We start from the raw sequence: 22,916 nt of genomic DNA on the forward strand, positions 1-22,916 counted from the left end.
ACCCCTGTGCAATATTAAATATAAGTTAAGATATATAAATGTAAATGTATTATGAGTGGAACAAGTTCAGTATTTGGTCCTATTTATAATCATAAACTAACAGTATTGATGTGACTTTATTACAAATATATGTAACAGTATGAATTGTGCAACAACAGTAAGTACTTCTTGAGACTGTTAGTTATGTTAGCCAGTATTTTTGTGTATTCAAAGGCATTCATCTATAAATGTCATCCCCATGCATACACCTTTTGTTCTCATTGCAGGTGTATTTTCCGTTTGTTTCTACTTTGTGGACTGTGTTTCCAGTACAGTCTTTCTAACATCTTTTCTTTGACTATTCATATTAAAAAATACTATTCTGTTCAACTTGAATAGTGTTGTATCATTTGATTTCTATTGTGATTTTACATGGGTGTACTCGCTTCTGTTGCATACTGTATGTTTGACTATATACTGGAAGCAATATTGACATTTTATGTTTTACAATTATAAAACATGTGAGATTGAAATAAACACTGTTTGAGTTGTTAATGCCACGTGTCTCTGTCTGTTATTTATTGTAACGGCCTTGTAAACAAGTGCATTCAGCATTGGGTAAAATAGTCAATATCATCAATAATAAAAAAACAAGACTAACAACACATGAACTAATAGTACAGGTAGATAGCAATAAAAACAATATGACAGAGATCCAAAATAAGGTCGAGGAAAAACAAAAAGAACTTGAGGAACTTCTTCAAGAAGGATCGAATGTAATCTATTACAAAAATAAAGCAAACTGGATGGAATATGGAGAAAAATGCACAAAATTCTTTCTAAATCTCCAATACAGGAACAGCTAAAAAAGAATTAGCAGAAACTCGTAACTGAAGATGGAGTCATCTATGATCTTAAAAGAGGACATTCATTATTTTAGGCAGATGTTGTATTTTCCGTCTCGTCCTGTCCCACTGAATGAAGATTATGGTAAGGAATTCTTTCCAAATAATATAAAAATGGACAGAAAGATCAGTGTGAAGGCCAGATTACAGAGGAAGAACTTTTTGAGGCTATTAAATCCTTTCAGTCTGGAAAAACCCCAGGGCTTGACGGCATTCCGGTAGAGGAATATCAAGTTTGTTTGATTGACTAAAAGCTCCATTGTTAGATTGTTTGAACTACTCCTATAGAAACGGTCGTCTGTCAGGTACTCAGCAGGAAGGTCTGATTTCACTATTATTAAAACAAGATCCAGATGGCAAATATAAAGACCCAGTCTATGGAAAAAACTGCAGGCCCCTTCCACTTCAATGTTTGTGATGTACCGATTCCATGGTACAGGGTGTATGAGTTGATATATAAAACAACGCAAGATTCGAGGCTTCGTGCTTTTCAGCTAAAATTATTATATAGAATTCTTGCCACCAACAAAATATTGAATATTTGGGGCATAAAATCATCGAAGCTCTGCAGATTTTGTTACTGAAGATACAGAATCAATAGAGCATTTATTTTGGTTTTGTCCTCAGGTATCTGTTTCTGGTCTCAGGTTCAGGAATTTCATAGCATTGATCTAAAATTGACCCTAGAAATAATTCTGTTAGGATATCTGGAGAGACCGGGTCAGACGATTAATAATATACTAAAACTTTTAGTACATGTATTTATTTTCAACTGGCAATCTGTGGATTTTGTTGGATTAGATAGATTGAAATTGTAGTTAAACATCAAAGCATAGTTGAAAGATATGTGTTGTGTAGAAACCCAAAGGGGTGTCCAGTAGAGATAGATGGGATGGGCTGAGGGAGCTGAGGGTTGGGATGTGGAATTGGACACAAGTGGGAGTGGAGTTGTTGTGTGAGAGATAGAATGATGGTCAAAGATAAGGGTAGAAAAAAGAAAAGTAAATACAAGTACATTTGAATGGTCTGGTGGTAGATCGGTCAACATGCCCTTGAGCAGGACTTTACTCGGATGCTTCTGTGTGTCGCTCTGAATGGGAATCTGTTGGATGACTGATGTGATGTGGTTGTTGAGCGGCTTCACTGCAAGTATATTGTATGTTTAGAATATTCAGTAATAATAATAAAAAAGTATGATCTTTGAAAGTACATTATTATCATAAAAGTCATCTTTGTAAAGTTTTCTTAAGTGTTCTTAAGGACAACCAAGATGCAGTGGAGGATACAAGAAGAGTATTTCTTGAAAATATACTCAAAACATTTTAACAAGTATTTAATTTCAATTTGAGTTCAAGTAACACACTAAAGTTGAAATGATTATGAAGTATACTTTTGTTTAAATATGTTTTAGTATGCTAGTCAATAAATCCAATTCATTCTATTCTTTAAAGTGCACTAAAAGAGCATTGAAACATAATGATTTCAAATGATACTCTTAAATTAACATTCAAACAAACTATGTTACAAACACACTCATGAAAGTGTTTTCCCTTCCAGAACACTGAAATATTCTATTCATTTATTTCAATTCTATTTCCTGTAAGTATACTTTTCAAACAATGTGTGCTACTTACACTTAAGTGCACTTCTTTTTCACAAGAGTATACTTCTGCTATACTTCATCTATAACCATTTTAAACATGATTTGAGCAATTCTTCAGTTTTTATGACTGTATGGAATATGAATCATTTTAGAAATGCATTTGTGACAGTGCAGGTGAAATAAACATGTAAAAACACACATAATGAAGGATTTTCCATTGAGTTTTATTGTTTTGTGCAAATACATATTTGATGTCTTTAATAAACCCTTTGTGTGATGATTCAATTACAAGTTACTTTGTGTAGTAATAATAATAATACAAATGATTTCTTTTATAATGTAATAAAACTGAATTCAAATGAATTATATAAACACACAGAAAAACATTCACTCCCCCGACTCAAACACACACTATACTCATGTGATCTGTGTTTTTATTTTTACACTTGAATGAATATTAGATTCATCTGATGAACATGTTTGTACTCTAGAAATGTCTGTTTCTGTTACAGAAGTTCAGCTGTAGTTTTTATTTCATGATTGTTGTGATATAACAGTATTGTGTGTAGAATCACTTTATTATCTACACTGTTAGATCACACAGTTTCACTGATGATGATGATGATGATGATGATGAAGATGAATATAATAATGTAAATCCAGGATATAGAGGTTGAGTGAATGTGGTCTGGACTCTGTGGATGAGGGTCATTGTGTCAGAGACGCTGTAGAAGCTCAGAGTTCCTGCACTGTGATCCACATACACTCCTATTCTACAGGATCTGGACACTACAGGGAGATCAGTGTGTTTGTTATTGTGACTGAATGAACAACTGGATGAAGAGCAGGACAAAGTCCAGGAGTGATTATTATATCCAAATAAACTCTCATTTCCCTTCCTGCTGATGCTCTTATATGACACTGATATAAACACATAACCACTCCACTCAATCTCCCAGTAACAGCGTCCACACACACTCTCTCTACACAACACCTGATTACAAACATCAAATCTGTCTGGATGATCAGGATACTTCTGGAGTGTGTTTGTGTAAGTAGCTGCTCTGTTTCCCGCAGATAGTCGGATGTTTTTATTCACTGTATTTGGATCCAGAGTGAACTGATGGAAATCTGATGAAGATAAAACACACTGAAATGAGGAATTATGAATTTTACACATTAAAATAAAGATTTATTTGAATATTTCATGTATCTGAACTCTTCATTTCTCCTGTTCAATGTATCAAGTGTGTTCAGTAAAGATTACCTTTGTGAAAATGTGAATTGAATTTATGAAATATACAAACTATTGGATTACGATTCAGAGTCAGTATTGAGTTTATTTTTGAGCACAAGAGACAAAAAGAGTGGAATTTGATCAGGATTCATTTGGATTTTTGATTGAGTTCATTCACTTGTGTGATCTGGGCAAATGTGACTCTGTCTCTGTAGGACACAGATTTCAGTAGTTCACAAGTTCATGTAATCCTGCTTTGAGGATCGTGTAAATGTGTGTGTCTCGCTGTCCTGAGCTGAAGGGCTCGAGGCTTGACCTGAGATCAAATACCCCAAAAGATGCCATTAAACGAGACAGCGAGCTGTTGTCTGAGTCGGGGTACTCGAGTTCAGACTCGGACTCACTCAACACTCAGTCAACCAATAAATACACTTCAATGTTACTACAGAGACTTCCATTGTAAGTGTCTCACTGGAAACTCCATTTGTGCTTTTTATAAAGAGTCAAATTCATATTTGTGATAATCAATATTCTGCCACAAATGCTGTTGATTGAGCTGAACTTGTTTTGAACCCGGAACATTCCTTTAAATGTTGAGATGTGGGGATTGTATTTTGTATTTTAGGTTCCAGTGTTGTGAATTTTGTGTTAAAATGTGTTCGTGAAACAAACCTGTGAAGCCCGATCACCGATATATCGTAAGAATACATTATCATTTGACATTCTTATTATTGTTGATTCGTGTGTGCCACTGTGTGTGCTTAACTTTTTTTTTTTTTTTTTTTTTCAACATGTCTCGCTTTTTGTTATTGCAGTTTTTTTTTATTGTCCTATTTCAGCATAGACCAGAAAGTCATGATAGCTCAGACAACCATCTTACACCTCCTCTCACGTTTGCTGAGACCCTTATTGGTCCAACTGATCCATACAACTTTCCTAGAGATGCAACCTGTTTCTTTATCACTCTACACATAGGTTTACCCCTTCAGTATATTCATTTGACTACACCCTTATCTGCCTATAGGGCAATGAATATATTCTATTCTGCTCAAAAATCTTTTCTATATATTTATCCGGTCCAATACTCTAAACGCCCTGTCTTGCATGCCTTCTGCAGAATTCTCACATTGCTCTTACTTTGCTCAGGTGATACTGAATTAAATCCTGGCCCTGTAGCAAATAATACCATCTTAACATCTCAGGAGCTCTCTTATGCAGACTTCTGTAATAGTAATAATTTGAGGTTCATGCACACTAATATCAGAAGCTTACTTCCAAAAATGGATTTGTTTGCTGCCCTTGCACACTCAACCAATCCTGATATTTTAGCAGTGTCTGAGTCCTGGCTTAGGAAATCCATAAAAAATTCAGAAGTCTCAATTCCAGATTATAATATTTACCGTCAAGATAGAACCACTAAAGGAGGTGGAGTCATTCTTTATTGTAGACAGGCTTTACAATGCTCTATCATTTTATCTAGGTCTCTGCCGAAACAGTTCGAGCTATTAATCTTGCAAATCCACCTTTCTAGAAATAAGTCCTTGACTGTAGCTGCCTGTTATAGACCCCCCTCTGTGCCCAGTTGTGCCCTAGACAACCTGTGTGAACTGATTGCTCCCCATTTATCTTCTGAGTTTTTATTGTTGGGCGACTTAAACTGGGACATGCTTAATGCTTCTTCCAATTTATTATCTAAACTTGATGCCCTCAATCTCACGCAAATTATTAATGAACCCACTAGATACAACATAAAATCTGCAAATAAGGGCACCCTCATAGATATTATTTTAACTAATATGCCCACTAAATACATCTCAGGTGTCTTTAGTCAAGACATCAGCGATCACTGTATAATTGCATGTGCTCGTAATGGGTCTGCAATTAAAAGGCCTCCTCTTATCATTAATAAACGTTCTTTAAAACATTTTTGCGAACAGGCCTTCTTAGCTGACTTAGCCCAGGTATCCTGGAAGGATATCGACCTTATCCTTTCAGTTGAGGATGCCTGGTCATTTTTTAAAAACTCTTTTTTAGCTGTTCTAAATAAGCGTGCCCCTTACAAGAAGCTCAGAACTAAAAGTAGATACAGCCCGTGGTTCACTTCAGAACTCACTGCCCTGAGCCAACATAAGAACATTTTATGGCGTACGGCATTAGTGACGAAAAACCCTCGAGACCGGCAACTTTTTAACGAAGCCAGAAATCGATACACACAGGCGGTCAGGAATGCTAAGGCTAGTTTTTTCAAACAGAAATTTGCCAATTGCAGCACTAACTCTAGAAAGTTTTGGGATACAGTAAATTCTATGGAGAATAAGAACACCTTCGCACAGCTGCCTACAGCTCTGAAGCTAGATAATATTATTACCACTGACAAGCCTTCCATGGTTGAGAATTTTAATAAGCATTTTGCCATGGCTGGTCGTGCTTTTCATTTGGCTGAACCCGACCATAGTTAATGGCCCCTCACCCTCTGTAGCATCTTGTAATAACCTCTCACGTTTCTCCTTTGCCCATGTCCAGACAGTAGACGTTCTAAGGGAGCTGCAGCATCTTGACCCTTTTAAATCATCAGGATTAGACAATCTGGACCCTTCCTTTTTAAGGTTGTCTGCGGTAATCATAGCTACCCCCATCACCAGTCTCTTCAACCTTTCTTTCAATTCATCAGAACTACCGAAAGATTGGAAATCTGCTGCAGTAATTCCGTTATTTAAAGGAGGGGATAGATTAGACCCAAACTGCTATAGACCAATCTCTATCCTCCCTTGCATTTCAAAGGTTTTCGAAAGAATTGTTAATAAACAAATTATCCACCATTTCGAATCCCATCACAGTCTTTCTGACATGCAATCAGGTTTTCGAGCCGGTCATGGGTGCACTTCAGCCACACTTAAAGTAATAAATGACATCATAACTGCTCTTGATCAAAGACACTATTGCGCAGCAGTATTTATTGACCTGGCCAAGGCCTTTGATTCCGTCAATCACAACATTCTAATTGGTAGATTGAATAACCTAGGTTTCTCAAAGGATTGTCTTGCTTGGTTCACAAATTATTTTTCTGACAGGTTTCAATGTGTTAAGTCAAAGGGACTTCTCTCCAGTCCCCTGACAGTCTCCATGGGGGTGCCTCAGGGTTCAATCCTCGGGCAGACTCTATTTTCTGTATATATCAATGATGTTGCTCTTGCTGCAGGAGACTCAATGATTCACCTCTATGCAGACGATACCATCCTTTATACGGCTGGCCCGGTGTTGGACACTGTGTTAAAAAACCTCCAAGAAAGCTTTAATAATATACAATACTCTTTCCGTTCCCTTCAACTGCTTTTAAATTCTAGCAAAACGAAATTTATGTTTTTTAATCGATCTCACACTGTATTTGACTGCTCAAAAAGTATCATGACACTAGATGGGTTTGCAATAGAGCAGGTAGATACCTATAAATACCTAGGGGTATGGTTAGACTCTTCACTCTCTTTCCAGACCCACATCAATCAGCTTCAAACTAAAATCAAATCTAGGATTGGCTTCTTATTTCGTAATAAAGCCTCCTTCACTTTCCCAGCCAAACTCTCCCTTGTGAAAATGACTATCCTTCCAATTATTGATTTTGGTGATGTTATTTACAGAATCGCTTCAAATTCTCTCCTTAGGAAATTGGATGTTGTATATCATAGTGTCATCCGTTTTGTCACCAATGCTCCATATAACACTCACCATTGCAACCTTTACAGTTTAATCGGATGGCCTTCATTACATACCCGGCGTCAAAAACATTGGTATCTTTTTATTTATAAATGCTTATTGTGTAACACCCCACCCTATCTAAGATCATTAATTTCCAGAACAATCCCTCTATTAACCTTCGTTCAAGCAGGTATGTCACCTTGGTGGCTACTAAAGCTCAGTACTTCTTTTGGATGCCTCTCCTTCCAGTTCTCTGCTGCTAATGATTGGAATACACTTCAAAAATCTTTGAAGCTTGAATCCATTGTCCCGTTAATCAGTTTTAAATTATTGTTAGCAAATTTATTGTCGGACCACTGTACATGCTAACCTGATCTGTGTACATGATTTACGGATCAGTATATTAATCATCTATGTTTATTGAGTAGTACTTTGTCTTGTAATTATATGTGTAACTTATGTTTTTGTACCTCGACGCTTTTTTGGCCAGGTCGCCATTGTAAATGAGAAAGTGTTCTCAATGTGCTTACCTGGTTAAATAAAGGTTTTATTATTTTATTATTATTATTATTATGTGTTCCTGACATGACAAGTCTACTCATAATTACACATGAAATATGACATTATATGATAGAATAAGCTACGTGGAATTTATCAAGTAAAAAAGGCTCAAATGTGCAGAAAAGGGTTTTAGGTGCACAAGAACTGCCCCATGTTTTCTGTGAATGAACAATCATGTCCGTGTTAAATGCTCCTAATATTATCAGTGGACTTTTCCAGTGTTTTCAGATGTAGCATTTGCAGTCAAGATGAGATGTAACTTCTCAGCGAGTGTAAACTCCTACTGTGTGTTGACTCATTATTTTCCCAAACCAGTCAGCAGATCCAGACAGAAAAGAAATCTCAGGATTTCTTTAGAGAGGATCATTTGAGATCAAACTAAATTGAAAATGAAGTAGAAATAAAAAGTCAATTCAGTTGGAAACATAACTTGATTGTAATGACTATCACAGCTTTCACTTTCTTTAGTTCAGTGTTTCTCGACCTTTTTCCTGCACGACACACTTTTTACCACTAAAAGATTCAACGGCACACACGATCCCACATAGTCGAACCATCGTCAGTATTTTCCCTCTTCAAGAACTTGTTTTCTGTCCGTCTTAGTAGCGTGTTTACTTGTAATGTTTGAAATTCGGCTATACAAAAACAACAACAAATAAACATGTCACATGTGTAGGCTACTCTGTGTGAGGTCACAGGTGACAAGAGCGCTAAATAGATCATGAAAAAACAACACATTTGCTTCTTTTCTAATTTGTAGATTTGATCTTGCAATGCCACAACAAATTACAGGGATGCAAACTCATGAGGGGAGAAAAAGGGAAGACAATCACTGGTCCAACAACATTTTTTCTGGGGATATTTAAAAAATAAAATAAACTAAAAGCTCCAATTCCAGCTATTTTAGTGATTCATGTTTATTCAAGTTTACAAATGTGCAGAATTATCTGAAAAATAAAGAGTATTTTGGTGAGGCTTCTGTTTCACAAATTTATTCAATTTTATGAACTGATTATTTCAGTGACCCCTTCTGGAAATGTCACTAGGTGACGACAAATGAGCGTCTTATGTGCTATGAGTGAATCAGTGAATCATTTTGAGTCGTTCATGACCGAAATCTGCCAAGAGACTTTATAGTGTTTAATTATTAAAAGAACAAAGCAGATCTAAAGTCTTCCTTCAGTCTGAGCATTATTCTTCATCCAAAAACAACAATAATAGTCTAATAATAGTGTTTCAATAACGTCCTCACCTTCTCCTTTATTAAAACTTGCATGACTACAAATCTACTGACTTCAGTAGAAGAATTATAAACACATCAGATCTACGGGATCATTTTCCTACAGTATTTCAACTGCTGAACATGACTTTTATCAGAAAAGACCACAATAATAGACAAATAATAATCATGTTGAGTTTCAATAATGTTCTTTCCTCATTGTAAAGTGCATTTCACATGAGTTGAGTCGAGACTTCAAGCGCCGCATCGCCCTCCACATGACAAGAGTTACAGAAAGCGTCACAGAGGGGCAATTTTACCAGTTTGTCATGTAAAAAAGCAGGAGATGTGCACAATAAACATTGAACACATTTATTTGGAAGAGAGAAAAAAGTTTGCAGTTGCTTTGATAGCAGAAAGTAATAAAAGGACTCGTTTATGTTTAGGTCGAAGCGTTTTCTTGGTGAATTTAAAAGAAATTATGAGACATTCAATATCTCTTCACAAATTTGGACAGTTTTTAATATTTCTTGTTTAATCTCAAAGACATTATTGGTGAAGCAAAAACATTTTCATGCATTTATTTATTTGGTGGAATTTGATCATTTCATGTGGCACACCTGACAATCTTTCACGCACACTAGTGTATGGCACAGTTGTTGGGAAACACTGCTTTAGTTTATGTTTGAGTTTAAGAAAAGCAACAAATAATTGAAATGTCAACAGAACACAATAAGAAGTGTGTTGAAGGACAGTTTTGTCTTGATACACCTAAAGCACAATCTTTCATTCTGAAACCACTTTAAAGTTTGTTCAGCAGGAAACTAATCATAAAATATAGAGCTGATTTTGTTACATTTATAATGACAGTTGTGTTTTCTTAGTTGTGAAAGTTAAAATAATCTTAAAATATTGATGTTGAGTTTACGGTTACAATCTGAATTCAGATTCATGAACAGATTCATTCGGACTCGGACTGACGCAACGTGCCGCTCCGGGTGGGAAATTTAGATAAGTGAACATATGAGCTGTCATAGAGAGATGTTTCACATATATACAGCACCTCTGCAGCCAGTTTGTGGAATTAGCTTTGAGCAATAATCTGCTTCTGTGAACAGAGATTAGGAAGAAAGACAAAGTAAAAATAACACTTAAAGTGGTCGCCGTCAATGCTGTAAAACGAATGAGCTGCTGCGGCCGCTTCTGTTGAAAAACGAGATGATTTATATGGAAAAGATGTTCTGATGAAGATGAATGCTTTGCAGTGAAGTTGCATCTGATGATCCGAGTCACTTGCATGGGTCTGTTCATGGGCAATGGGCGGGGCCACATGCCGGAAGACTCCACGCTACATAGAGGTAAGCAGCAGTTTATATACGCTTACTCTGGCAATGTGATTGGTCGGATTAAATGAACTTGCTCCTCCCGCACATAGTTTATAAAACTCAGTTTCCTTAATCTCATCCTCTTGTGTCTCACAAGTGCAGTTATTGTTACAGTTATTATTAAGTGTAGCAACAGTTCAGGCTGGTCAGGTTAGTCAGCTTGTTCTTATTCGCGGCTCTCCCTGAACTATTCTTGCTTGGCTGTATGGATGGGCGGAGAGTTTGCCCAGAGCAGAACCATACCACCAACACCAACAGACGCTTAAAATGTGTCCTATCAATAAAGTATTCATTCAGTATTCAAGTTAGTTTTCATTTGATGGAAGATGTCCTGACTGAAATCACATTTCTGGTAACTGCACAGCCTCAAATCTTCATTCAGTCATAATGGGTTTAATACTCACTACACGGATTTGGTGACACAATTTGAGATTCGCTGAGAACCATTAAATGAACATATTGCTCTACTATTTTAACAGTAGTAAGTGTTGTTTTTCATTGGTTTCCTCATCAGTGAGTCTCATATTCTTCAACAATTACATTTGAAAGTGTTTTCTTGTCTTGGCGTTTAAATCACTACAAGTTTGTCGAGGGATCTGATGTAATGTAGTTTTGTTTCTCTCAAAAATGACACCTTAGTGACTGTAGTATCCTGGAGTCACCACTAGGTGTCATTGTGTTACAAGTGTTGTGTTCTATCCTGAAAAGGGAGTTGAAGATGTGCCATGCGGGATGCAGGCAGTGTTTATGTCTGTTGCTGTGCTGTTGCAAATAGAAGTAAAGAAACCCTTCAACTCTATATTCATGTAGTAGTCTTTATTGTAGTGATTCATAGTGAAGATACTACATTATTGGCGACAAGGATGAAGCGGAAAGTCTCTGATGACAACGTATTGAGGATAAAAAAAGGGAGGATAGTGCTGATAACTGGTTGTGGGGGAAACAGAAGAATCTAAAGGATAAAAAGAAGAAGATTAACCATGGCTACAGGAACTATTGGATCACTAGCAGCATTTGATGCAAAAGCTCAAACATGGGAAGAGTATTCTGAAATACTGGAGCAATTTTTCGTGGCTAATGGAATCGAAGATGAGGGTAAGCAAAGAGCTATTCTCATAAGTGTTGTGGGACCACACACTTACAGTGTGATGCTGAAATCTTCTTAGCCCTACAAAACCAAGTGAAAGGACTTATCAGCAACTGGTAACGATGCTAAAAAATCATTTCAATCCTCAGCCAAGTGAAATTGTACAGAGATTTAAATTTGATTCGAGAACGAAGAAGCCAACAGAGACTGTGACAGAATATGTAGCAGAGTTAGGTCGTTTAGCACAAGATTGTAATTATGGAGCAACTTTAGACCAAATGCTGAGGGATCGACTTGTTTGTGGAATAGATGATGATCGGATTCAGAGAAGGTTGCTCTCAGAAGCAAATCTGACATTTGAAACTGCTTTTAATATTGCAGTGGCCGCAGAAACCGCAAGCAAAAATGTGCTCGATTTGCAAAATAAATCCGGCGTACAGGCATGTTACAGCATAATGTTTAAAGCGAGGAAACCTGATCACTGGAAAAAAGGAGAAACTGGTGAACAAAAAGAAGTCAGAGAATGCTACAGATGCAGTGGGAAAAACCACAAAGCCAACGACTGCAGATTTAAGAAGGACAAATGTTATGTGTGCGGGAAAATAGGTCATATCGCCAGGGCCTGTCGCAACAAAAGCAAACAGAGAGGACATGCAATAACTGGAAAAAGTGAAAAAGGAGGGCATCCACATCGAGCATTTAATGTAAGTGAAAATAATGACAGTGATGAAGCTGAAGAAACATTCACTTTGGCATGTGTAAAAACTGATGCATTGAAGAAAGTGAAACCCCTCACTGTTGAGTTACTTGTTAATGCCAGACTAGTAAACTTTGAGATTGATACAGGTTGTAGTGTCAGCCTTATGAATGAAGGAATGTACAAGGACATCTGGAAAGACTCAGAAGCTCCCAAACTGAGTCTGACAAAACTCAAGTTGAGAACGTATACAGGAGAGCCTTTAGAGATAGTGGGTGTGGCTGATGTACAAGTGAAATACCAGCAGCAGGAAGAGAAAATGCCACTTGTTATAGTGAAAGGAACAGGACCATGCTTACTAGGCAGAGCGTGGCTTGAAAAACTCCAACTGCAATGGAGTGAGATAAAGCTGGTACAGTCGGAAATGATGACGTTAAAACAGGTGCTATCCCAGCATGAGGAAGTGTTCAAGGAGGAGCTTGGAACATTAAGGGGCACTACTGCTACTCTTCATGTGCCGACTGATGCCACACCAAGGTTTTTCAGACCTAGATCTGTGCCATATGCCCTGAAAACAAAGGTGGAGGAGGAGATTAATCGACTGTTGCGTGACAAAATCATCTCACCTGTTAAGTATTCAGAGTGGGCAGCTCCTGTTGTTCCTATCTTGAAACCAGATGGCAGTATAAGATTATGCGGTGACTACAAACTCACAGTCAACAGAGTGTCAACTTTGGAACAGTATCCAATACCAAGGGTGGAAGATCTTTTTGCTCTATTGGATGGAGGAAAACAGTTCACAAAATTGGACATGAGTCACGCATACCAACAAATCATCATGGATGAAAGCTCCAAGAAATACTTGACAGTGAATACACAAAAGGGTTATTCACATATAATCGTCTGCCCTTCGGAGTTGCTTCAGCTCCTGCTATCTTCCAGAGAACAATGGAGGGATTGTTGCAGGGTATTCCTGGAGTAGTTGTTTATCTGGATGATATATTAGTGACTGGTGGTAACCAAGAAAATCACTTGAAGACCCTGGATGAAGTGCTGTCGAGACTGAAAGAAGCTGGTTTGCGCCTGAAACGAGGAAAATGCGTGTTCCTGGCAGATGAGGTGGAATATTTAGGCCACAAAGTAGATGCAAAGGGCCTACATCCTATGGAAATTAAGGTGAAAGCCATTGAAGAAGCACCAGAACCCAGGAATGTCACAGAACTTAAAGCATACCTGGGGTTGCTGAACTATTATAACAAGTTCCTTCCAAATCTGTCAACGCTGCTAGCCCCCCTACATCTGCTGCTGAGAAAAGATGTTCAGTGGATGTGGAAGAAACCTCAAAAAGAAGCTTTCGAGGAATCTAAAGCTCTACTAAAATCAGCAGAGGTGCTATCGCATTACTCATCAGATTCGAACTGGTTCTGGCTTGTGACGCCTCCCCATACGGGGTTGGTGCAGTGCTCTCGCAGCGTAGAAAAGGAGAGAGTGTGGAGAAACCCCTTGGGTTCATGTCAAGAACACTAACGTCTGCAGAGAAGCGTTATTCACAGTTGGACAAAGAAGGCTTAGCTGTGATTTTTGGTATCCAAAGATTTCATAAGTACTTGTATGGGCGTGCATTCACAATTTGCACTGATCATAAACCCTTGATCCATTTGTTCAATGAAACGAAGGCAGTTCCTCAAATGGGATCACCCAGAGTGCAAAGGTGGGCTATGGTGTTACAAGCATATCAGTACAACATTGTGTACAAGCCAGGAAAATATCACCAAAATGCTGATGCTCTAAGTAGACTCCCAGTGCCAGGTGAGGGAGAACCTGATGACACTAATGATCAAGTGCTGATGATGGACTTAATGGATGACTCACCTGTAAGTGCCAAACAAATTCAGAAGTGGACATCACACGACATAACACTCTCCACAGTACATGAGTACATATTAAAGGGTTGGCCTGAGAAGGTGGAGCCACAAGTGTTACCGTACCATCACAGGAGAGATGCTCTGAGTGTCAAGGATGGATGTGTGATTTGGGGAGCGAGAATCATCATACCATCACAAGGTCGAGCGGCTGTATTGAAACAGTTACATCAGACTCATTCCGGGATGTCAAGAATGAAGGGTTTGGCTCGATCATACATGTGGTGGCCTGGTATGGATCAGGATGTAGAGAGAGTGGTTCAGAATTGTGAGAGGTGTCAAAGTTTCAGAAAGGCCCCTGCTCAAGCTCCTTTGCACCCGTGGGAGTGGCCGGGCTCACCCTGGGAAAGACTTCATGTAGACTACGCAGGGCCCTTCTTAGGAAGAATGTTCTTAATTCTGGTAGATTCTCATTCCAAGTGGATGGAAGTTTATCCTGTCACACATGCCACTTCCCAAATTACCATTGAGAAAATGAGAATGTGTTTCAGTACACATGGATTACCCAAAATGTTAGTGTCAGACAACGGAACATGTTTTACCAGTGACGAGTTTAAAACTTTCATGACGAGGAATGGCAATAAGCATGTAACGTCAGCTCCTTATCATCCTTCTTCAAACGGCCTAGCTGAACGTGCTGTTCAAACTTTCAAGGAGGGGATGAAAAAGATGAAAGGTGACACTGTAGAGACAAGAGTAGCAAGATTAATTATAGAATCACTCCTCATTCAACAACCGGTTTGTCACCTGCTCAGATGCTTATGTCTAGAAAGTTGAGATCCACATTTGACTTACTCATTCCTGATGTGAAGCCCAAAATTCTGAAAAAGCAGCAGAAACAAAAAGAAGGCCATGACAAAAGCTGTAAATTCAGAAGTTTTGAAGTTGGAGATTCGGTGTACGTGAAGAACTACAGTGGGGGACCCAAATGGATTCCTGCAGTAGTGGAATGCTGTACCGGACCTCTTTCATACAAGACTGCTCTAGGGCATGGACAAACTGTGAGAAGACATGTGGACCAAATAAGAAATCGCCATACAGACGAGATGCTGGAGACGGTACTACCCACAGAGAATGAACAGGATAGTGACACTTCTGCATTGCCTAGTGCAGATGTTGTTAATGCACCTGCAGAGAAGAAGATGTTTACCCTCGAGAAAGAAAAATCGCCGGAAGTGGCTGTTGTAGAAAAAGAGACTAAACCTACAAATCTGAGAAGGTCTGCAAGAGAGAGATGTTCACCGGCTCACTTGAAAGACTATGTTGCATAAGTCAATTCAGTAAAAGACAATCATTACATTATTCTTGAAGAGTTATTCTTCTTCTAAAAAAAAAATGTTAATCATTAAAATATTAAGAATGTGGTTGTTACAGTGTTTAATTCTAGGAGTAATGTTATGGGTATTTAGCTTAAGAAGGAGGGGATGTAGTATCCTGGAGTCACCACTAGGTGTCATTGTGTTACAAGTGTTGTGTTCTATCCTGAAAAGGGAGTTGAAGAAGATGTGCCATGCCGGATGCAGGCAGTGTTAATGTCTGTTGCTGTGCTGTTGCAAATAGAAGTAAAGAAACCCTTCAACTCTATATTCATGTAGTAGTCTTTATTGTAGTGATTCATAGTGAAGATACTACAGTGACTTACATTTTAGGAAGTCCTGCCTGGTTCTGGGATCAATGTTGATGTGTGGGACTGTGGAAACTAACAGACATTGATAGTGTAAATTTCATGTACAGAGAAAATGATGCCTGTCTCCATTCCTCACATATTTCTGATATCCTCTTAAGATTTTCTGAGCCAGTGTTTTACCTCTACCAGATAGTTTTCCAATCTCCTCCTTACAGAAATCCTCCAGTTTGTCTTTCAGTTGACACACAGATTCTCTCACGCCATCAAAAGAACAGAGAAAACTGACAGTGATTTTGTCTGTAGATTCAGGAGGTGCAGAGAGAGACTGAAAACTCTACAGAGGAAAAATCAGAAAAATAGGCACAAATGAAAAAGCTCTTCTCTCATACACATTCTTGTATTTGCCACTTACACATGAGAACGTTCTTGAATTCAACACTCAACATCAACTGACAGAATTCCTGACAACATTCCAGTTTGCATTTCAACTGATAATTGTCATTCTGTTACCTGTAGGAAATGGATGTGATCGTCCGTGTTTGAAAGCTTCTGGAGCTCAGCGTCTCTCCTCCTCAGATCATCAATCTCCTGCTCCAGTCGCTCCAAGAGTCCTTCAGCTCGACTCACTGCAGCCTTTTCCTGACCTCTGATCAGCTGTGTCACCTCAGAGCGGCTTCTCTCAATGGAGCGCATCAGCTCAGTAAAGATCCTCTCACTGTCCTCCACTGCTGTCTGTGCAGAGCGCTGTCACACACACATTACAATCACACAGTGAAAGAACTCCAGCACTGGAGGAGAGTCCCAACTGAGTCTCAAACTTCTCTTCTGCTCAAAACTCACCTTATGAGACTTCACAGCCTCTCTCAGCTCCTCAACATCTTTCTCTCTCTGCTGGATTCTCTGCTGCAATTTTATCTGTGTCTCCTTCAACTGTCTCTGTTAAACAAATAAATATCACATAAATGTAATACAGTTTTTAAAACCAGATTATTACAGTATGAGATCATGAAATAACATGAAGCAGAAGTGTGAGCATTTAACTTCAGTACATCAATGTGTAATAAATTCAGTTTATACCTCCTTCTCTTTTCTCTCTGCTGCAGCTGATACAGTGTTGTGGTTTTTATGTTCGTCCATGATACACAGCAGACATATGCAGTGCTGGTCAGTCCGACAGAAAACCTCCAGAATCTTCTCATGTTGAGTACAGATCATCTCCTGCAGTCGTCCAGTGGCATCAGTCACTTTGTGTGGCTTTCTTGAGTGAAACTCCTCATGACGCTCAAAATGAGTTTGACAGTAAGATTCCAGACACACCAGACAGGACTTGACGGCTTTGTGTTTTCTTCCAGTACAGACGTCACACTCCACATCTCCAACTCCAGCGTAACAGTGAGCAGAAACAGCAGCTTGAAGTTTAGTCTTCTTCAGTTTCTCCACCACTTCAGCCAGCATGGTGCTTTTATTTAAAGCAGGTCTTGGGGTGAAGGTCTGTCTGCATTGAGGGCAGCTGTAGACTCCCTTCTGATCATCCTGATCCCAGCAGTCTGTAATACAGCTCATACAGTAACTGTGTCCACAAGGAATGGTCACAGGATCCTTCAGTAGATCCAGACACACTGAACAGCTGAACTGCTCCTCTGAAAATTCTGCCATTTCACTGCATGTACACACTGATAGAGAGACACAAACAACAGCTCAAGATCAGTTTAAGTTTCAGTTTCTCTGAACTGAGTTTCCTGATTCTGTATTTGAGACGTGTGCAAAACAGGTGTGTCTGTAAATTCACATATATTAAGAGTCCACTAGATGTCAGTCTCACACAGAAACTCAGAGTCAGTGAGAAAATAAAGTTGCTGTGAGTCAAGACATTCATATGCATCCATAATTACAGCAAAACTGAAAACTGTTCCTGGAGTTCCAGTTCCTTCATTCTCACACTGCTGTTGGGATTCATTGACATGTCAAGCAGTGACTATCCCTTGTGAAAACAAAGTACACTCAAGCATACTTTTTCAGGGGTAAATGTATATTTAATGCAACAAGTTCAACTTTTGAGTGTTTTTTGGACCCACTTAAATAGTGCTAAATATGTAATATTGTAACATCTTATAATGCACCAGAAATGTATTTAAATACATATATATTAATAAATTAAGAATATATTAAAGTATAATGTTGGATGTAATTAATATTAGCATTCTATTATTAGTTGTAATGCAACTTTAGTGCAAATAATTATGCAATTATAAAACATATTTCATAGTGCACTTCAAAGGTATTTTTATTATAATCTTAAATGTGTTTGCATATATACTGCTTTGCTATTTGTTTACAGTTCAGCTGCTTCTAAAACACACTTTAATGCCACTAAATATGTGATTCAAAAACACAATCTAATACACTTGAAATGTATTTATTAATCATCATGAATGAACATGCAAATAGTTCAATTGTACATTAACATAAATTGTTTCCTAAGCAACATAAATTACGCTAAATAAACCATCACATGATGTGCTATTTTTTGTTCCACTGAAGAAAAGAAAAATGTGTCCAACTCAAAGTAAATAAAAAAGCATCACCTTGTTTTAGCAAACTCTAAAAATGACACGAGTTCACATGCGTTCAGTTCTTACAAATACAACATTTAACACTTTTCAGCTTTTAAAGTGCCTGACATCATAAATATTATTTAATTCTTAACATTTCCATTATAATACACATAAATATTAATCTTATAAATTAAAACCTGAGAGGCTAAGCATTTCTAATACAAAATAAAATAATATTTTCTGCAATTTTGTAATAAAAAGAAAAGAAATCCTTCCCATTTGCCAAATAACAACATGGTTTACATACCAAGTAAATAACAACAAAATATCTGTGTCTCTTTTAAAAGGAGGAAATCACTCCTGCTGCTTTACAGGGAGGTTTAGCATTGTTCATGTCGTCTTTCTACAGTATGTCCATGATGATATTTTGGACACCTGTGGCTCCCAAACTTATGACAACTTTGCACTCTTTTTAAGATCTAATCGAACTGTAGACTTTGCAACCTCTGGAATGCCATCCTGGGATATGTTGTCCCCACTTTAGGAACCACTCTCTGATTCGTCAGTACTGGCGCGTGTAGTGCTCCCCGTTCAGGTTCCACAGTTGGGGCAGGGGATGCCAGATTGTGCCTTGCGCCTGAGAGAGGAGATCCCTCCTCAGTGTTATTTCCCATGGTGATCTGTAGAGCATCTCCATCATTTCCGGAAGCCATGGCTGGTTGGGCCATTTCGGCACAACTAATTGAACCGTTTCCTTGTCCTCTCGGACTTTGCATATGAGTGAATAGGGCATATCGGGGAAACATATATTTGCATTTTCCCGGCCATTTGTGTGCCATTGCATCCATTCCCAGTGGGGCTTGGGACTTCAAATAACAGAGGGAACAGTAGACACTATCCACTGAGGCAAATAGATCAATTTCTGCTTTGCTGAATATTTCCCAAATCCTCAGTACAGTTTGAGGATGAAGTCTCCATTTGCCCAGTATCATCCCTTAGCGTGACAGTAGGCCTGTGCTGTAATTCAGGCAGCCTGGGACATATGTCGCTCTCAGGGAGAGATGATGCTCACTTCCTAGGAGGAGGCAACACATCAGTCTCAACAGTGGAGGTGAATAAATTCAGCCTTGGTGGTTTAAATATGCCACAGCTGTCATGTTGTCTGAGAAAACCAGGACATGACAGTTTGCTATTTCTGACTGAAAAGCCTTTAAGTCTTGAAATACAGCCGATAGCCTTAGGCATTGCGTGACAACTTACCCCCGTGCGACACCTCTCTGGTAAAATGCAGGAGCTGTCCATTGTGCTAAAGCAGCTATACAGCGGCAAGATATAGTGATGCACATGCACCCTTGGCACCAAGCATGTCGTGGCACATGGCACTTCAGCCAGCATTGAAGCAGTCTCATGTGTAAGAGACCTAATGGAATGACGGATGCCGCCACCATAAATCCCAATGCTTTCTGAAACTGTTTCAGTGGAAGTGTTCTCCCCAATTTGAACTGAGACAGACACTGTGGAATTGCTGAAGCTGTAAGTCTGTGCTGGCATAACAAAGCCTCTGATTGAGGCTGTAACAGCCAATCGTCGAGGTTGTTCAAAATGTGCATGCCGCTCAGTCTCAGAGGTGCAAGAACTGCATCAATGCACTTTGTGAATCTCAAAAATCTCCAAAACTTCCTGTGATGTTGTACAATTTGTATATGAATGTACGCATTCTTCAGATTTATCAACGCAAACCAATCTTGTGGGGGTACATGCAATAAGATCCGTTTCTGAGTAATCATTCTGAATGGGCGCTTTATAAGTGCATGATTTAAATGTCTCAGATCCAGGATCGGCCGAAGTCTGAAGTCTTTCTTTGAACAAGAAAATAATGGCTGTAAAACCCTTTTGTGCTTGACAATTTGGCACAATCTCTATCATGTTTTTCATGGTGAGACTGTGTATTTCGGCTCCTAACACAGGCGCATCTTCAGACGAAACCGTGGAAACAGAACACTATTGAACGGGGTGGCTGCCGTGCAAATTGAATCGTAGAGTCATGTTCGATAGTTTTTGCCCCATTCTGAAATACCCATAAGGGCTCGCCACGCATGGGACAGAGGGCAATTTGGTTTGCTCACTGTATGAGATGATGTGACGCTCACTATAGGGAAGTGGTTGCACATAATATGTGTGCTTTGAAGAGGAAATATTGACTCTTTATTGAGAATGTGTGAGCATCTCGTGCATTTGAAATGAGCTGTATTCTTTTTTGCACTTATTGCAATTTTTATTGCATTTTATTTGAGTGCAAGACACAGAAACAACCTTTTTAACAATATTGTGAACAAAAATATTCCTTTCCCGACAAACAATAGTGGGGAGATGGGGAACAGTGTTTTGTGTCTCCAATCGAGCCTTTTTTGGAGCAGACCCGGAGGGAACCTCACGTGCTGATATGCAGGTGCCGGTGAGGCGGGAGGTAAGGAGCTTTTAGTCGGGCGTTGGCTCAAACAGAGCAAGGGTGAACCGGCTGTGATATACTCCGTTTGGGCATAAAGTGCCTCATAGCCTGTGACAGCTGCTGAATCGTGATGTAACACTCAGCAAACGTATTCACAGAGCAGCCAAAGACGCCGGCTGGAGACAGATCCATTTAAATCAAGCTTTTATTTTGCCGTTTCTGTGTGTTTTTGACAGGAGTTTCTCACCTCCAGATAAGCAGTATGCTCCATGGAATAGTGTGATTATTAATCCCCATAAAGTTGTAATTTAATTAAATAAATACATAGTCTGTATGTGCTGTGCACTTCAGAGTGATCTCAGTCTCTGTCATCTCACACACACAAGCGTACACATGATGATCATGATGAAGTGTTTTTAGTGCATGAGGGGCCGGCTCTACACGTTCATTTTTAAGCGTGCATCACTTGCAGATTATTTATTTATTAAATTAAATCAGACACTTTTTGGTATAAATATCACACTAGGATATATCACATTCAAACATTCATTTTCGTCCAAATACAGTATGTCATATTCCATGACATTCTGCGGTTTATTGCTAATGCCATATTTATGCCTATATTCCATGTTTTCTGCATACTACATGTTGCATACACGGAATAAACTGACTATGATCGTTGAATTACTTAAAATTAATTCTCATTTTGGTGTTGCTTCCTTCTGTTTTACTAATATGTTCAGATTCAATAATCAATAATTCTTTCTAGAACTTTCCAGTAATATAAATATTAGTTTAAATACAGGGACCTTAAGCCCACCACTTCAGTTTAGTTCCATCTGCCTAAGTGGATACATATCAAGACTTTGCTGGACGCCTTGAAGTATGATGAGTATGGCTGGGAGGTCATAAGGAGACTTCAAAATGGTGGCATTCCTGATGGGTCTCAAAGGCGGTTTTACCAAGTTTTCCTGCTATCTTTGCCTTTTGGGACAGCAGAGACACCAAGGTGCACTACCACAGTTGGGACTGGCCACAACGGACCAAGTTCTCTGTGGGGAGGAACAACGTCAAGTGGGAGCCACTGGTGGACCCCCGGAAGGTGCTGATGCCACCACTGCACATCAAATTGGGCTTTATGAAACTATTTTTCAGAGCTCTAGATAAGGAGTTGGCAGCCTTCAAGTACCTTCAAGCCTTCTTCCCTAAGCTATCTGAGGCAAAGGTCAAAGCTGGTGTGTTCTTCAGACCACAGATAAAGAAGATCCTGGAGTGAGGAGAAAGTGGCTTGGAACAGCTTTGTCGCAGTGGTTTGGGGCTTCCTGGGCAATCACAAGGCCGAAAACTATGTGGAGCTGGTTGAGACTCTGATGAAGAATTATGGCACAATCGGATGTAGGATGTAGGATGTCCCTCAAAGTCCATATCCTTGATGCTCATCTCGATATATTCAAGGAGAACATTGGAGCGTACTCGGAGGAGCAAGGCCAGCGCTTCCATCAGGATATATTGAACTTTGAACGTTGCTATCAAGGACTGTATAATGAACATGATGGAAGACAACATTTGGGGGCTGATTCATAAAAGTGATTTACAGTTTAATCGTTAATATCAAAAAACTACTCACTTCTATATTGGGATATGGACGAGTAGTCGTATATTTGTCCTGCAATAATTATTCAAATAGTAAGAATAGTATTAGAATTTCGCAAAGTTTTGCTTTGCTGGCCATATATACAGTGAGATTCTGTGACGAGGCAGGCGAGGAATAAGGATCTAAATGCAGCTTTATTAAAAAAGAATAAGCAAACTATTTCAGAATATAAAGAAAACCAAAACACAGAATCTTCTTCTTCTTCTTGTTTTACGGCTGATCGCAGACATATAAGTGCATTACCGCCACCTATAACCCAAATGGACCATTGACACTCTACTTGCACTCTTCTAATTTACCTTACTTAACCAATCTACATACAATCACCCTTAATTCTTAAACA

At 38.8% G+C, this 22,916-nt stretch overlaps 1 protein-coding gene across 5 annotated transcripts in view; it reads right to left on the reverse strand.

Annotated features, from left to right (window-relative positions):
- Positions 1-22,916, reverse strand: part of LOC127619540 (tripartite motif-containing protein 16-like) — a 224,915-nt gene that overhangs the window by 44,478 nt on the left and 157,521 nt on the right. Inside the window, exons 1-6 of one of the 5 annotated variants that reach the window (XM_052092398.1) lie at positions 16,993-17,598; positions 16,756-16,851; positions 16,426-16,659; positions 16,096-16,249; positions 15,931-15,987; positions 2,709-3,618 (exon numbers count right to left, since the gene is read on the reverse strand). The exons of 2 other annotated variants lie outside the window; for them this stretch is intronic. In XM_052092398.1, the coding sequence (XP_051948358.1) occupies positions 3,071-3,618; positions 15,931-15,987; positions 16,096-16,249; positions 16,426-16,659; positions 16,756-16,851; positions 16,993-17,571 (1,668 nt within the window). In that variant the 5' untranslated portion in view covers positions 17,572-17,598 and the 3' untranslated portion in view covers positions 2,709-3,070. Of the gene's footprint in view, positions 1-2,708; positions 3,619-15,930; positions 15,988-16,095; positions 16,250-16,425; positions 16,660-16,755; positions 16,852-16,992; positions 17,599-22,916 lie in introns of those variants that run through there. 2 more of the 5 variants (XM_052092391.1, XM_052092395.1) reach the window with 2 other exon arrangements.

Source organism: Xyrauchen texanus, chromosome 26 (assembly GCF_025860055.1).
Source record: "Xyrauchen texanus isolate HMW12.3.18 chromosome 26, RBS_HiC_50CHRs, whole genome shotgun sequence".
NCBI classification, from domain to species: domain Eukaryota; kingdom Metazoa; phylum Chordata; class Actinopteri; order Cypriniformes; family Catostomidae; genus Xyrauchen; species Xyrauchen texanus.